General features: G+C 44.7%; 1 protein-coding gene across 4 annotated transcripts in view; it reads left to right on the top strand.

Annotated features, from left to right (window-relative positions):
• Window positions 1–15,937, top strand: part of SGMS1 (sphingomyelin synthase 1) — a 335,579-nt gene that overhangs the window by 292,854 nt on the left and 26,788 nt on the right. For all 4 annotated transcript variants that reach the window (XM_052660727.1, XM_052660728.1, XM_052660726.1 and 1 more), the window contains one exon: window positions 748–1,599. In XM_052660727.1, coding sequence (XP_052516687.1) covers window positions 977–1,599 — 623 coding nt within the window. In that variant the 5' untranslated portion in view covers window positions 748–976. The remainder of the gene's footprint in view (window positions 1–747; window positions 1,600–15,937) is intronic.

The following is a 15,937-nucleotide window of genomic DNA, read 5'->3' as shown; positions in this document are numbered from 1 at the left end:
TATACAAGCTGTTGCTTAACTGTAGGCAGGTTCATTGACCTTCCTGGAACTCAGTTTCCTTGTGGATAAGTGAGGATCAGATCACTGGTTTTGAAGCTGTGGTTTTCTACACAATCTCCTGCAGGCTAGGGGTAGAGGTGTCATCAGAGCAGAGAGGACCCTGGCCCTTTACTCCCATCTGTTTTCACTCAAGCATCCACTCTTATAACTCTTGTATAGATTTGGGGTCCAAGCACATTTGCAAAGAGGAACTCGCTGATTTTTTGTGGAAGAGTATAAAATTGTTGGACCTGATGATCCTGAAGCTCGCCACTTCTATGACTCTCTTTTATGATGTCTGTTAAGTTCTGTGTGCTCTGTACATTTAGAACATTTCTTCACCAGTCTACACTAATCTAGAGTGGTAATTAAGCAGATTTGCTGCAGTCTTTCAGCTATCTCAGGAACGACGTAATAAGCACAAAAATAATCCCTGATCAGTGCTGAGCAATGTTCAAAGCACTGTTGAATTGTTTCTCAGCAGATTTACCACTGTCGTTGACTTGATCCATCTCAGGTCCAATTTAATGCCTCTTTTGGGGAATACTAACCAGGAGTCATTGGTTTCTTAAAACTAATATATGTGTGAAAACTATGGACTCCACCAATAGCTGGTTTTCCATTTTCCTTATGCACGTGAAGGTTATGAATCTTGAGGGGTTAATTTGAAAGTCCCAGTAGCTTGACTTGTTTCTCCTGCCTCCACAGAAGGAAGAATGTTCTTCAGAAATGAGGTGAATTAATGCTCGGTCACTCAAGAACCCTGGACAGCTACATGAGGTGTTTAAAACCTGCCCTGACCCTCTCGCCACACAGCTCTGTTATGAGGCCTGACAGGATGAACGCAGCGTGGAGGGACGGTGTCCTGCCCTGTCGGAACGGTGACTGCTGACCCACCGGGAGCAAGCAGGGGGGCCCCACGTTGTCTGCCAGCACAATGAAGGAAGTGGTCTATTGGTCACCCGAGAAGGTGGCAGACTGGCTGCAGGAGAATGCTATGCCAGAATACTGTGAGCCTCTGGAACATTTCACAGGCCGGGACTTGATCAACCTCACCCAGGAGGATTTCACAAAACCCCCGCTGTGCCTCGTCACCTCTGACAACGGGCAGCGGCTCTTGCACATGATAGAGACCCTGAAGATGGAGCACCACTTGGAAGCACACAAGAACGGCCACGCCAACGGGCACCTCAGCATTGGCACCGGCGGCCCCTGCCCTAACGGCAGCTTCAGCATCAAGGTCAAACCCAACGGGATGCCCAATGGGTATAGGAAGGAAATGATCAAGATCCCCATGCCAGAACCGGAGCGCTCCCAGTACCCCATGGAGTGGGGCAAGACTTTCCTGGCCTTCCTTTATGCACTTTCCTGCTTTGTTCTCACCACAGTGATGATCTCGGTCGTCCATGAACGAGTACCTCCCAAGGAGGTGCAGCCTCCACTACCGGACACGTTTTTTGACCATTTTAACCGGGTGCAGTGGGCCTTTTCTATTTGTGAAATTAACGGCATGATCCTTGTGGGACTCTGGTTAATTCAGTGGCTGCTCTTAAAGTACAAGTAAGTAAAAGCACAAGTCTGCAGTTTCAGGGATTGGGAGGTGGCACAACAGATGTTTAATATTCATTATTGGGAAATTAAATTGATCAAGCAGTAGGAATCAAAGCACATTCTTTCTTCTTTTTTTTTTAACCACATAGTCTGTTGAGCCAACCAGAGCTCTGGCAGCTTTAAGGAAGTGCTATGTTTTGTACCAGGTTCATACAGAGTGATGAACAGGATTGTTAGAGATGAGGTTTTTTTTTGTTTTCGCATCACAGGAGGGAAAACCCTCAGACATTTTCAGAGAGTACAGGCTATTAAACCGCAGAAAACTATCCGGTCTTGGTGTGTTTAACCCGTCAAATCAGTGGTTGACAGTTGGCCCGTGGGCAATGAATGATGCTATAGCTTTTTCCACACAGAATCAGATCTCTGAACCTTTGTAATATATATCTGAAGATGCTTCACACATAGAATTCAGAACAGCTGGTCCAGAGTGACTTGAGCTAGTGGAGAGTGATACCCACTTTAAGGTAGGATGTGGAGGAACCTGCACGGCTTTCCACCTTTCTTTAGAACGTGTGGCATTTAGAGCAGAATTCCAAGTTTCTCAGGATTCTCAGTAGGCATCTCCTTGCAGTTTCAGGTGAATCCAAAGTGGCTTCATGTCCCAGGCTCTAAACTCAATGCAGCAAAGTTATTTGCTTGAGTTGCGTATAGCAAACTGAACACATACTTTGCCCTCATCACGGGTGTCTGATTTTTTCCCATTTGCAGAACATCTTTATGGCTTCCACGCATGGGAGCTGGACATCGGTTTGCTAAGGAACTGAGTTTCTCTCTGGTAGACTGTGTTGCGTGACCCACAGTGTGGTTGCATATTAAGGAAATCATCTTAAAGAAAACAAAATTCAGACTGGGAATTTATATTGAACTTTAACGGAAATGATAAGCTTTTTCTTGTATGTTTTATGAAGTCTGTGTTTTCTTCCCGTATAAATTAGATATCTAGAAGTGGAAATAAAAGCAACTCCTGAGTCTTTGCCAGTAAAGGACCATCTTTATGTTGTATATAGGAAGCTATTTAAGTAGCCAGTTTTTATTTGGGGGCTGGTTTGGCTATCCCAGAGTTTAAGCAGGGAAGCCTGCTGTGCCACAGTCCATGGGGTCACACAGAGTTGGACATGACTGAACGGCTGAAAAACAACAAAAGAGTTTAAGCTAGATTTGATAGAGGAGCAATGGTCTGGGGTGTGTTTGAGTTGGTGGAAGAAAGACTGTTTGAGAGGCTGAATAGATAAGAATAGGCCGTAGAAGTATGAGATGCTCAAAATTTACTAATTACGTTCTTCTTCTGACTGTCAGACTTCAGTTCTGGTTTTGACTTTCAAAATTTTTTCCCTAGAAGCTCATTAGAGGGAAAAAAAAAAAGTCTATATTTCCCCTTAACAAAGGCAGGGTCAACTCTAAATTAGGTTTCCTGGGGTCTTCCTGATTTTTGTTGTTTTGTTTATATGAGTTTGTTTTCTGGTTTTTATCAAAATTCTTACATGCCAGCTAATAATTTACTGCCCAGAAACGAACATTTATATACTTGTATGTACACATCGAAACCTTTCACAGAACTGTGACTTTTGAATAATTGTATTCTTGTTCTAAGAAATGTCCTAACCACAGGGATAATTTCTTTAAAGTATATTACTATTGGTATTTCTCTCAGCGGGGGCTTTTCCTCAAATCTGTTTCTTTTGAGGCTCTCTAATTTTGTGTTTTACTGGTATTTGTTGCTAATACTGTAGTGATTTGCGTATTTAAATTGTTCTACAGCCATAAATCACTTAATTCGTGCCTGGGGCAAAGTTAAGCCAAGGCTGGGACACAGGCAGCCCGGGCCCCAGCCCCAGCCATGTGCTAGCATGCTGATAGAGTGGATGAATCTCCAGATCTCAGGAGCCTTGTTTTTCTCACAGATAGAGTAAAGGCCTCTCCGTCTAGATGATTTCTATCTCTCTATACCACTGTGTTTTATTTGATTACAAAGTCACTGAATGAGCCAGTTACATTTGAATGTTATTAGCTGCAGAGCATTTGTAGTTCAGAATATGTCCAACTTTAAAGAATCTTTAAAGTCCTCTCTCTGGTTTCCGCGTTGGCAGGATAACCCAGTTATTTTCATGAGAGTCTTCAGCATCCCCACCCCTGTCCGACTACTGGGGCACATCCGTAGCTTCCCATCTCCCTCCTTGAGACCTCTCTGGAGTGTGTGTGGCACACCAGACCTGGGAAAGGCAGGAAGAAGGATAGAGGTGGGCACACCAAGCAGTGGCTGTCAGTGAGCTCCCTTTCCCTGGCCCTCGTAAGGGTTGAACTGTTTCCTAGTGCAGAGAGACGCCCTTATTCCAGTTATTTGGCTGTGACAGTGTAGCAGTCTGTTATTCAGCGTGTTGGGAAAATGGATCCTTCTGCTTATGGAATATTCTGTTTAAAAGCAGTAACCCTCTCATATTTTCTGTGCTCAACTCTTCTGACACTTGACCCCTCTCCCTCTCCCCCCCACTCAAAGTCAACTTTTCTAAAACTGGATTTATCATCTTTTTCTTTCAACTTCTTCCTTCTCTGTAGGCAGTGGCATTTCCTAGAAACCTAGAACTTCTCAGTTCCTTTCGTATAAATAGTCACTGCTGCTGCTAAGTCACTTCAGCCGTGTCCAACTCTGTGTGATCCCATGGACGGCAGCCCACCAGGCTCCCCCATCCCTGGGATTCTCTAGGCAAGAACACTGGAGTGGGTTGCCATTTTCTTCTCCAATGCATGAAAGTGAAAAGTGAAAGAAGTCGCTCAGTCGTGTCCAACTCTTCGCGACCCCATGGACTGCAGCCCACCAGGCTCCTCTGTCCATGGGATTTTCCAGGCAAGAGTACTAAGTTCTGTCAATTCTAATTGCAGATTCATTACCTCTTTTCATTCCTACCTGGTGATGTATAGTGAGTACTCAGATGGAGGCCCAGTTCCCTAGCCTGAAGCTCAAGGTCCTTCATATATGGCCCCAGGCTGTTTGACCTCATCTGTAGCTGCTCTACTCAGCGGTTTCCCTTGAACCCTCCAAGCTCATGTCACATTCCATTCTATTCTGTGTGTGTGTGTGTGTGTGTGTGTGTGTGTGTGTGTGTGTGTGTCTAAGTTCCCCAAGGGAAAAGACCAGATCCTATTTGTCATTCATCTTGGTATCCCACTGCCTCATACAGAGTCTGGCACATACAAAGTGCTCGTTTAAAATTCATTCACTGAGACCCTCCTGTATGCCAGGCACTGTGGTAGACCTTGGGGCTGCTGCAGTGCTCAGAGGCCTCTGATGCTCACGCGGAGCTTGTATTCTCACCAGGATGAAACAGTTTGTGAACAAATGAATATAGCAGGGAGGGAGTGGTATTTTAGATCAAGTGTTTAGAAAAGGCCTCTAATGAGGTGAGCATTGAATAGACACCTGAATCAGATGAGGGGGATACCAGTTGGTGTTTGGGGCAGGAGCAGTCCCGGTAGGAGACACAGCAAGGGCAGAGTCTCTGAGGTTTACCTGGGGAAAAGCCACAGGCCAAGCAAACTGGGAGAAAATGGCCATACAGAGTCAGGGAGGTGTGGACGGCACATGGGTCATGGAAAAAAGAGGCAGGATTTTTGTTCCAGGTGTGATGATAAGTCATTAGGGAAGAATGCTGTGGACAGATTTGTATTTTAGAAGAAGCACTCTGGCTGCAGTGAAGAGAACAGGTCAGCAAGGCTGGAAGCGGGGGATGGGTTAGGGTGCTCTTACACATGGTCCAGTTGGGAGATGACCATGAGCTAGACTCCTGTTTGGCCAATGAATCCATTTGGTGCTGGGCTGGAGGGGAGGGACGAGCTCTTTCTAGAAGCCATGGCTTCGGTTACATTTAGAGCTCCTTATCATTTATAGCCACAGGGCTGGCGTCTTACAGAGACTCAGACGAGGTTTTTGGGTCTGTCTCTGAATCTCTGAATTTTATATGAAATTTAATGAGGAATGAGTCAAGATTGAGATTGAATTCACTTATTTGGGAGCTCTCACAGCTTTGCTGGAATATATTTTATTTCAGAGCAAAGTCAGGTGATGTGTATATTCTGATATTTGTTTTCTGTCACGGCTGCTTTTGGATCAGATATTTGCCTGCAGGGCTTCCCAGGTGGTGCAGCAGTGAAAATCCACCTGCTAACAAAGACCACGGTTCAATCCTGGGTCAGGAAGATCCCCTGGAGGAGGAAATGGCAACCCACTCCAGTATTCTTGCCTGGAGAATCCCATGGACAGAGGAGCCTGGTAGGCTACAGTCCATGGGCTCTCAAAGGGTCAGTCAGACATGACTGAGCTACTGAGCACACACATTTGCCTGCAAGGAATATCACTAGCCATTTTGGGGGTGGGAGTGGATGGTATAAAGATGAATTAAATATTGCAGGATGATTGGTCCACTGGTGGTGAAAAGATCTGAAGAAAGAAAGAAGGAAAGGAGCCGCGGGACACTTGGGACATGAGGTGAAGTTGAAAGAACTTTGTGGTTGAGCATTTGGGGCATGGGGTAGAATAATCTGGCATAAACTGTTGTGCAACATTATGGAGAGAATGGTCACCACGTAGGTTCTTTGAAAATTGATCTCAGGCCAAAAGAAGGAACTGGAGAAGGGGATGGTGTTGGCCGATCCTGCGTTAAGACTTGATGTCTCTATTCAGAACTGTCTCTCGGGGCGTCATTGATCCCGCAGGAAGGAACGAGTTCAGGCTTCCAGCGTGGCTTCCCAGGATTACACTCTGAGGACACTGCAGTGGATTTTTAGGTGTTTGGCAGCAGTGTGTTTTTTATGTTCAGAGACTGCTTCGGAAAAGACTTACTTTGTGTTTTATCCTTTGATAACATGCCCTGGGTTTGGAGGCCTTATTTGTTAGGCAGGTGTCTGCAGCATTTGCCTGTCTCCTGTGGATGGACTCTAATTTCCAAGGACATAATCCTTGTGCTGATTGGCAGCTGCTGCTCTCAGATGCTTATTTAATGTTTTTGTTTGTGTTGTGTTTTATTCAATAGAGAAGATTCTCGATCAGCATGTATCTTTCATTTCACCCCAGTATAATTCCATCAGTGTCTCTTTTCACATAAAGTTGATTGGTTTAAAGTGCTTATCCCTTTCATCTTCTAATCCTCAAAGTAGTTTATGACCAGAGTTATTGTCAACATTTTAAACACTTTGTTTTCAAGTCTTTGATGATTAAGTAAGTCTGTAAAAGCTGTTGATGTAGAGCATTTAATGTGAAGGAGTTCCCTCCAATAATGTTTGTTTTTCAAGTTCCAGAAAGGCCTTTTTTAAAAAAGGCCATTTCACTTTATTAGAAATCAGCAGTGCCCTGTGGGCCACTAGGCTGGTCTCTAAATGGAACTTCAGGGCATCTTTACATTTAGTACTTTATCAAGAATTATTGAAAACTAGTGCTAGAGATGGAGCGCTGAGCAAAACAAAGCCTCATAGAAACAGAACTTCATAGTTACCTTCTGGGAGTTTTTGTGTGTTCTCACAGTAACATCTCAGGTTGTTGAAGTGTGGGTTGTCCCAGACTATCCTAAAGTACAAAAGTCATGAGGACAAAAATGCCCTTCCAAGCTGTAGGGCACCTAGTGCATTATTTAATCAACTGATAAACCGTCCTATTCCTCTCCAGCCATAAAGCAGATAAGAGCTCAGAAGTCATCATTTCCCTCCCTTGCTTCTCTCTCTACACGTGTACCTGTATCTGTTATATACTTAACTCAGAGTCTCTTATTCTTCTGTTCCTCTTTATCCATGTTGTCGAAAATCGTTATCACCCCGTTCACATGGCACATTCCGAACATTTGAGTAACAGGAATTTTTTTTTCCTTACATGTGTTGAGTTATTTGATCCAGTCAGCTCTTAAGATGAGCAGGACCATTCTCTTGTCTCTGTGAAGATAACTGATGATAACACAGAAAAGATGTTGACTTGCCTAAGACCCCACACAGAATATTTAGAAAATTGAAAGTTTAATCCACTGAAATGTCCTGGGGAAGTGTATTTTCTTAGCAGATATAGTACCATTGATTAGACAAGCAGAGGACCGGTAGAAGAATGAAACCAGATAAGTCCTGCATTGAATAATAAGGTTTATACATTGCATACAAACCAGGAGACATTCCTACTTGCTCCAGGATTGGACCTGCCAAACCTGCAGGCCAGCCTGTCTTGCTGTCCCACCGTCGCTCGTGGAAGTGTGCTGAGCTCTGTCCCAGCTCCCTGCCGCCCTCTGACCTGCCAGGTGTGGTGTGGTCCCTGCTGCCCTCTGACCTGCCAGGTGTGGTGTGGTCCCTGCTGCCCTCTGACCTGCCAGGTGTGGTGTGGTCCCTGTCACCACGGGTCTCGGAAACCCCCAGTGCCACCGAGTGCAGTGACGCTTTTCCACTGCAGACCACCAGTCGGGAGTGCCCAACCTTGTTCTTTTACTTTATTCAGTTTTGATTGGAGGATAATTTGCTTTACAATATTGTGCTGGTTTCTCCCATAGATCAACACGAACCAGCCGTAGGTATGTGTGTGTCTCGTCCCTCTTGCGCCTCCCTGCCACCTCCCACCCCTCTAGGTTGTCACGGAGCCCCAGGCTGAGCTCCCTGCACATACAGCGAATTCCCACGGGCTGGCTGTTTCGCCAGTGGTAGTGTGTGTGTTCCCGCGCTGCTCTCTTGTTTCTCCCGCCCTCTGCTTCCCCTGCTGTGTCCACGAGTCTGTCCTCTCTGTCTGCATCGCCGTTGCGGCCCTGCAAATAGGTTCTTCTTCTTGCCCTTCTAGCTGGTTTTCTCCCCTTGAGTCTGACCCCATTGTCCATCTGGGCGGCAGAGCCTGGGCTGAGATCCCGTTTTCATTCTGGGGACCTTTCCTGTCCCCTCTTCTGTGTAATCTGGACCTCCTAGGTGTTTGCCAGCTTCTGCTCCACCTCCCTGGAAATGGGGAAGAACAGCCAGTCTGATCCCTCAATGATGGATTCGCTGCCAGGCTCTGTCTCACTTCTCATCCTCACATTAGCGAACAGATGGTCGTACCTCCTTTCACCTTTTCTTTTATCAGTTTCAGTCTCAAGACCTAAATATTAGCCTGAACTCTAGGAATTGTCAGGAAACTAAATTCAGTAATCCCAGCAATTTAGGTTTTAAGTGAGCATAAATATTATAAGTGGCTTTTCAAACTGAGAGGATAAAAGGGAGAGAAAGAAAATACAGAGATGCAATTAATTATAGTTTTCATGAGTTAGTTTTTATTTGTGACCCTAAAGAAACTAAGTAATGTTAGAAGGTAAAAATAAACAAAAAGGAAAAATTTGCTGATGGCACCTAAGATAAATAATGCTAACATCTGATTTCATATTTGGCGTAATATTTTCCTGTATGCTCATATAGGTGTAATCTGTATATGTGTGTATTTTTAGTACCATATTTGCCTTGTATTTTACAATGTGCCTCAGGATCGTCTCTGTCCCTTTCTCTTAAAAAATCATCATGGATGTCTGTCTAAGCATTCATGATCTTATTTAGCAGTCACTGCATCTGTCCCTCCCAGCTGTTTGTATCAGGGCGATGGCAGTTAAGCATCAGTTATATTGTAAATCTCAGTTTAAGATCATCTTAGCCCTGCAGGCACCTATTGACTTGAGGTGAGTTTGGTCAGGTTACTTAACTACTTGTAGTAGCATTGTTTCCTCATCTGCATAATGGGAACAATAAAAATAGGGTCTGTCTCAGCGTTGCTGTGCCGGTGGAGTGAGATGCATGTATGGAGCACTTAGCCGAGTCCTTGGTGTCCTCCTGCTTCCTGCGCCTGCCCCGCCCCCGTTCCCATCTTATGCTGTGGGTCAGTGCTGTCCGACTCTGCAGCCCCATGGACTGTAGCCCACCAGCCTCCTCTGTTCACTGGATTTTCCTGGCGAGAATCCTGGAGTGAGTAGCCATTTCCTCCTCCAGGGAATCTTCCTGACTCAGGAACTGAACCCACATCTCTCGCATCTCCTGTATCTGCAGGCTTATTCTTTACCCCTAGCACCACTTGGGAACAGTTGTCTGTCTTTCCCCCGACTCTCAGGCCAAATGTCTCGGTTTTGTTGCTGGTACCCGCTTCCACCCCACATCTGGCCTTCATGCCACCACTTCTCACCAAGTCGCTGCCCTGCGTGTCACTGGTGTCATCACTTAGCTGGGTGGTTACAGGAGCTTCCTCCCAGTCTGCTTCCATTCTTGCTTCCCTTACATCACTTGTCAGCTCCGCAGACAGAACGTGTCACTTCGCGAGTAAGTGGGTGTGTGTCACCCTTCTCTTGCCTCATTACAGCTTTTAGGTTGGAGGAGAAGGCAATGGCACACAAATCCAGTACTCTTGCCTGGAAAACCCCATGGACGGAGGAGCCGGGTAGGCTGCAGTCCATGGGGTCGCGAAGAGTCAGACCCGGCTGAGCGACTTCACTTTCACTTTTCACTTTCCTGCATTGGAGAAGGAAATGGCAACCCACTCCAGTGTTCTTGCCTGGAGAATCCCAGGGACGGTGGAGCCTGGTGGACTGCTGTCTATGGGGTCGCACAGAGTCAGGCACAACTGAAGCGACTTAGCAGCAGCAGCAGCAGCAGCAGAGTGACCAAGGAGGTCTCCCAAGACTGCACGTCGTCATGTCCTCCTTCTCCCTGACCCTCCTGCTCGTCTCCACTGCCCTCACATACTGACCTGTTAAACATCTTCTCCCGCCGAAGACGGAGCGGGGGTGGGGGTGGGGGCTCAGGATGGGGGCTGGACAAGTGTATACCTGTGGCCGATCCATGGTGATGTATGGCAGAAACCAACACAACATTGTAAAGCAACTATCCTCCAGTGAAAATGAATAAATTAATTAAAAAAAAAGAATCTTCTCCCACAGATATCCTCCTGGTTAACCCTCTTCACATGTAGGGACATTTCTCTGATCAACTTACCCCCAATCTGTAGCCTCCTATCCCCCGGTGACGCTCTCGCTTGATTTTACCCTTTAGAACTTTTCCAGCATGCTCTATGTTTTACTTAGCTGTTTACTGTCTGCTTGCTCTCCTAGAATATAGGTACCACAAGGCAAGCTTTTTGTCCACTCGGTTCACTGCTGTGTTCCCAGAATAAGGCCTAGCATACACACGTGTGCTTCAGGAGAGTAAGTAAATAATAACGGCAGCTCACATTTACTGAGTAGTGCACTGCGCCGCCTACTGTGTCTAGACCTCAGTGCATGCTAGCCATTGCTGGTGATGTATGTGCTTATTATGCCTCTAGAAACCAATCCCCTGTTAAAGCGAAAGTGTTACTTCTAAGGGTGATCCATGAGCGTAAGGACAAAGGTTAATTGTTGAGTTCAGCCAGCTGTGACTAAACAAACGTTAAGCGTGTGATCCGGGGTGGGTAAGTTTTGATGAAGGAAAGGAATGAGGAAAGATCTGCGTATACATAATACATATTTGCATTATGTGTACACACTCGTGGGCTTCCTACGTGGTGCAGTGGTGAAGAATTCACCTGCCAGTGCAGGAGATGCAAGAGGCGGGTTCAGTCCCTGGGTCAGAAAGATCCCCTGGAGGAGGAAACAGCACCCACTCCGGTACTCTTGCCTGGGAAATCCCATGGGCAGAGGAGCCTGGGGGGCTGCGGGCCATGGGGTCACACAGAGTCAGACACGACTGAGCCCGCACGCACACACAAACACATGTATTTGTATTATACACGTGTATGTATGTATGCACACATACTGTTTTTGCTAATAGTCTAAAATACTACCAAGAAAGGTAACTTCTTTTGTTTGATACATACATGTGCTGCGGTTTCTGGAGGATGCTTGATTTGGATTCTTTTTAACTCTCTCACGTAGACCATATAATCTTAGAGGGTAATATTTTCTCTTTATCTCATGTTACAATCTATAACTCAGGAAATAAACTTTTTAAGGTGGCTCTAGTGCAGACAGTTTTATCATCTGATCTGTTCTTTACAGATTCCCTAAACCTAAATGATCTAAAATTTAGATCATTTTCTAAATTTAATCAACTGTTGCATTATTTTCCAGATCTTTTACATGAGGCTTAGAAAAAATATAAGTCGGTACCTTTTTTTTTTTTAACTTGACAGCTTTGTCAGTGAAAACAGCAGCTAATCGAAAGTGTGGTTATTACTGTCGTTCAGTCGTGCTTGACTCTTTGGGGTCCCACAGACTGTAACCTCACTCCCTCACCCCCAGCCCTGCCCCCGGCTCCTCTGTTCTTGGGTTTTCCCAGGCAAGAATGCTGGAGTAGGCTGCCATCTCCATCTCCAGGGGATCTTCCTGACCCAGGGATCTAACCCACGTCTCCTGCAGCGGTAGGCAGATTCTTTGCCAGGACTCAATAGGGAAGCCCAATTGAAAGGATAAAGACTTGGTTTTTGTTGTGGCTCTTTCTTGACTGACTCTCTGGCCCCAGGCTAGAGAGCCTTTACATCTTAATTCTTCCTTCTGTAAAATGGGATGACAGTATATGCTGAACAGTAATGTGGTTAAAATAATTAATACCCAAAATGCAAAGGTCTCTTTGAGTTGGAGAAGGATTGTGCTGTACAGACTCATTTCTGGGCTGGGTGCATAGTTCCATCTCATTCCCCTGATTTCGCAAACTGCCATCCTCCTGTGTACACGCTAGGAAATAGTAAATGAGTTCTGTATTTCCCCGGAGAGCATATAGTTTTACTTTTCTGTTTATTCTACTTTCATCCTATAGGATTTATTCTTTCCTTTTTGTCTTACAACCCCTTCCTTGGGACTTTCCTTCTTAAAGTATGAAATTAAGCCCTGGGTTTTCATGATCCATCGTCTGGAGAGTTTCGACTCCTGTGATGGATAGAAAGCCCAGAAGGGGTAGTGAGGAGGCAAGGGGGAAAGATGGCAGGACCCACAGCCCTACTTGGACGAATGCAGCCGTCTTGACAAACCGCTGCCAGTTAAAGTGTAGAAACGATGCAGAGTGAAGGACTCGTGAGCGTCAGCAGAGGTTATTTCCAGCAGATGAATGAAAGAGTTCAAAGGACAAACATTTGTGGGAAGAAGCAGGAAAGCACTGTCAGAAGCAGTAAGAGGTGAAGCTCTAAAGCACAGAGCTGCGGGATATTGCCCATGTGACAGGCACCGTCGGAAGTCTCACTAGTACTAAAACATAAGTAAGGAGCAGCTTGCTTTAAGAGCTTTCTCTGATAGAGGGAATGAGGGCCTCTGTTGATAATCTTAGTGCCAATCTCACTATTAAAAAATACCATAAACTAGAAACCAAGTTCTGAAGTGATGTGGAGAATGAAGTGGCTCTCTCCCGTTGGGAACGTGTGGGAAGCTGCATGCAGAGCTGGTATGTGAGGTGGGTGGTTGGGGTAAGAGGAAAGGCCAGGCAAAGAGATTTGCTGGCAAAAAACAAGAAACTTGGTGAATGGAGCCCCTTTTGCCCAGGGTGGTGGAATTCATATCTGTGAGATAAAATAGGAAGTAGCTTGGGTTCATGTTGAGAAGAGTCTGTGATGGGAATTGGAGCTTCAGATGATGACAAGCGGTTATCATAATCCAGGGAATCCCAGGGCTAGTAGCAAGGAATTAAAGAGAGGAAAACAGATTTAAGAAAGTCTTTGGCATTAGCTTCAGCAGAATCTGGGCATGGGAGTGGGAGGCGATGAAGAAGATAAAATAGGTGAAGGTGGCCCCAGGTGCTTTTAGAGTAGGTGGTCTGTCAGAGACCTGACGACAGGCAGTGTTCCCAGGGTCCGGGCAGAGGGCATGGCTGGCACAGAGGTCTGTCTCAGGTGGAGGGACTTGGTGCGATGTGTTCAGTTGCACCAAGGGCATCGGCCTGAAGTTTAGGAATGATGGGGAGAGCAGAGGGAGGGGAGCTTGGCCCAGGTCATCTGGGGCCTCGTGGGCTTGGTAAAGGATTTGGATTTTTTTCAAAATATATTTGGCAACTATTGGGGGGTTTTAAAGGATATACTCTATTTAGCTGTTTTTAAAAAGATGATTCTGGCTTCTCTCTGTAGAAAGGCTTTTATGGAGGTACAAATGGAATTAGGGACAGCAGGTCAAAGGTCCTAGTAGCAGTTCAGGTGAGACTGAATGTTGAGAAGTAGATAACATCTCAGCAGAGTGTGTGAGTTGCTCAGTTGTGTCTGACTCTTTGCGACCCTATAGATGATAGCACTTCAGGCTCCTCTGTCCGTGGAATTCTCCAGGCGAGAACACTGGAGTGGGTAGCCATTCCCTTCTCCAGGGGATCTTCCCTACCTAGGGATTGAACCCAGGCTCCCACATTGCAGGCAGAGTCTTTACTGTCTGAGCGGCCAGACTGATCAAACGTTGGAGGGATGTAAGCAAACCTTACTGGGCAAAGATGGTGCAAACAATAATGGAAAATGAATAGTTTCCTGTTTGATACCTAGAAGAATCTTTCTCAGTACTTTAATAACTAACATGCTTATCATTAAAATAACTGTCAAAAATGCTTACCTTGCAGAGGTCTGGGTCAATATGAAATATGACTTAAAACCCTAAGTGAAAAATGCGAGTGAAGTAGATTTTGTAACGTAAATGAGATTGAATGTTGGCTCATCTATTGGTTCACAGCAGTGTAGTCTCAGAATAAAATTGGGATTTCTTACACAATTTGAAGCCATTTCCTGAACCTTTTTGTCTTGGGTAATATATTTATATTTCAGCTTAAATTATCTGAACTGCAATTTTCCCATCTGTAAAATAAGGGTCATAGCATCGCAATGCAGGTTGTTCTAAGAACTAAATGGCTCAGAGTTTGGCATAGAGGAGAAATTTGGCAAAACCCTGGTTACTGTTAATGACAGTCTGGGGAAATTCTTCAGTAGCATTTCTCTGAATCATAAGGAAAATATCCTTTTGCTGGTTAGGAAGCCAATTTCCAGGGAAGTTAATTGAGATGATTCAGATCATCAAGCGGGCCTTTGTTAACGGCAGAGCCAGCATCTGTGTGTAGGTGAGCTGAAGACGCCTTGTCCCTGTGGCAGTACTGGAAGGATCTGAGCCGTGTGTGCTGGCCTCCAGGGTTTCTCCGGAGACGTGGGGCTCCCTGATCCGCGCCCTCCCCCTTGCTGATCGCCGCTTTGGAATTGTTACTTGGATCCACTGCCATGTCTCAGGACCTGTTTGTTTCTAAAAGTCAGTAACTTCTCTCAAGAGCTGGCAGAGCACGTCTGAGCGCTGAAAGAACTGTGTATTCTGGTTGTGGCTTAGTTGAGAAAACTTGTGGGAAACAATGGAACTTTCCAGTATTGTCCTTTTACCCTCCAGTGTATTCATTTCTTTCTTCATTTTTCCTTTAGAACTTTGGATTATCATTTCAAATGCCAAAAACAATGTGGTACTGCTCTTTTAAGCCTGTATTTGGTGTAGTAAGTAATCAGGTTCTGAATACTCTTTTCTCTTTGAGTTGGGAGAATAAAAAGTTTAATAAAGTTATTCTGAACATAGCATACTATTCTTGCAGATCTTAAGAAATATTAACTCTTTTATTCATATTTCTTTATATATATATATATATATATATCAGATTTAACACGTATGTTTTTCTTTTCTGTTAGAGGAAGTAGTAATGACTCTATTACCCAACTACTTGGGAGAAGGATAGATAGCCACGATCATACACAAGTGTCTGTGACGTGACGGTCATTGCAGAGTGTGAGCAGACAGGAAATAGACTTCTTTCCAACACGAAAGAGACATTTCCCATGTGAGAGGAACGTAACCATGGTTTTGAGAATTGTAATGTGCATCTTGTCCTTGGCATTTGCTTAATCTCTAGAAATACCTCATTAATGTTTCCTCTGTGGCTTTTTGTTGCCTTAGTTACATTTTTAACTATTTTAGATCTTTTTTTTAAAAAAAAAAAACACATCTTGAACTTTTAAACTTGAGAGAATTCTAGTGTGTGAAATTCTTTGATTAAGTAAATAATACCTTAACAGGATACAAGATGTGGAAACACTTTTATATATATCCTGCTTTCTAAAGTGTATAGTAGGAAACTCTTGTTTAAAATTATACATTGAAGATGCTCTAAGCATAATTTCGAAAAGGATTAAGTAAATGCCAAAGGTCAGAAGATTCTTATTAACAGCCACTTCCGTCTTGTCACCGTGTTAACGTTGATGACGTCACATGGGTACAAGTCATTTCATTTTTTCACTTCAAAGAGTAAATGTGACTGAATCTTTAATGTTTGTTAGCTTTAAAATGTTTTGTTGTGTTTTTTT

This window comes from Budorcas taxicolor, chromosome 23, assembly GCF_023091745.1.
Source record: "Budorcas taxicolor isolate Tak-1 chromosome 23, Takin1.1, whole genome shotgun sequence".
NCBI lineage: Eukaryota > Metazoa > Chordata > Mammalia > Artiodactyla > Bovidae > Budorcas > Budorcas taxicolor.
This window is presented reverse-complemented; position numbering and strand designations above follow the sequence as displayed.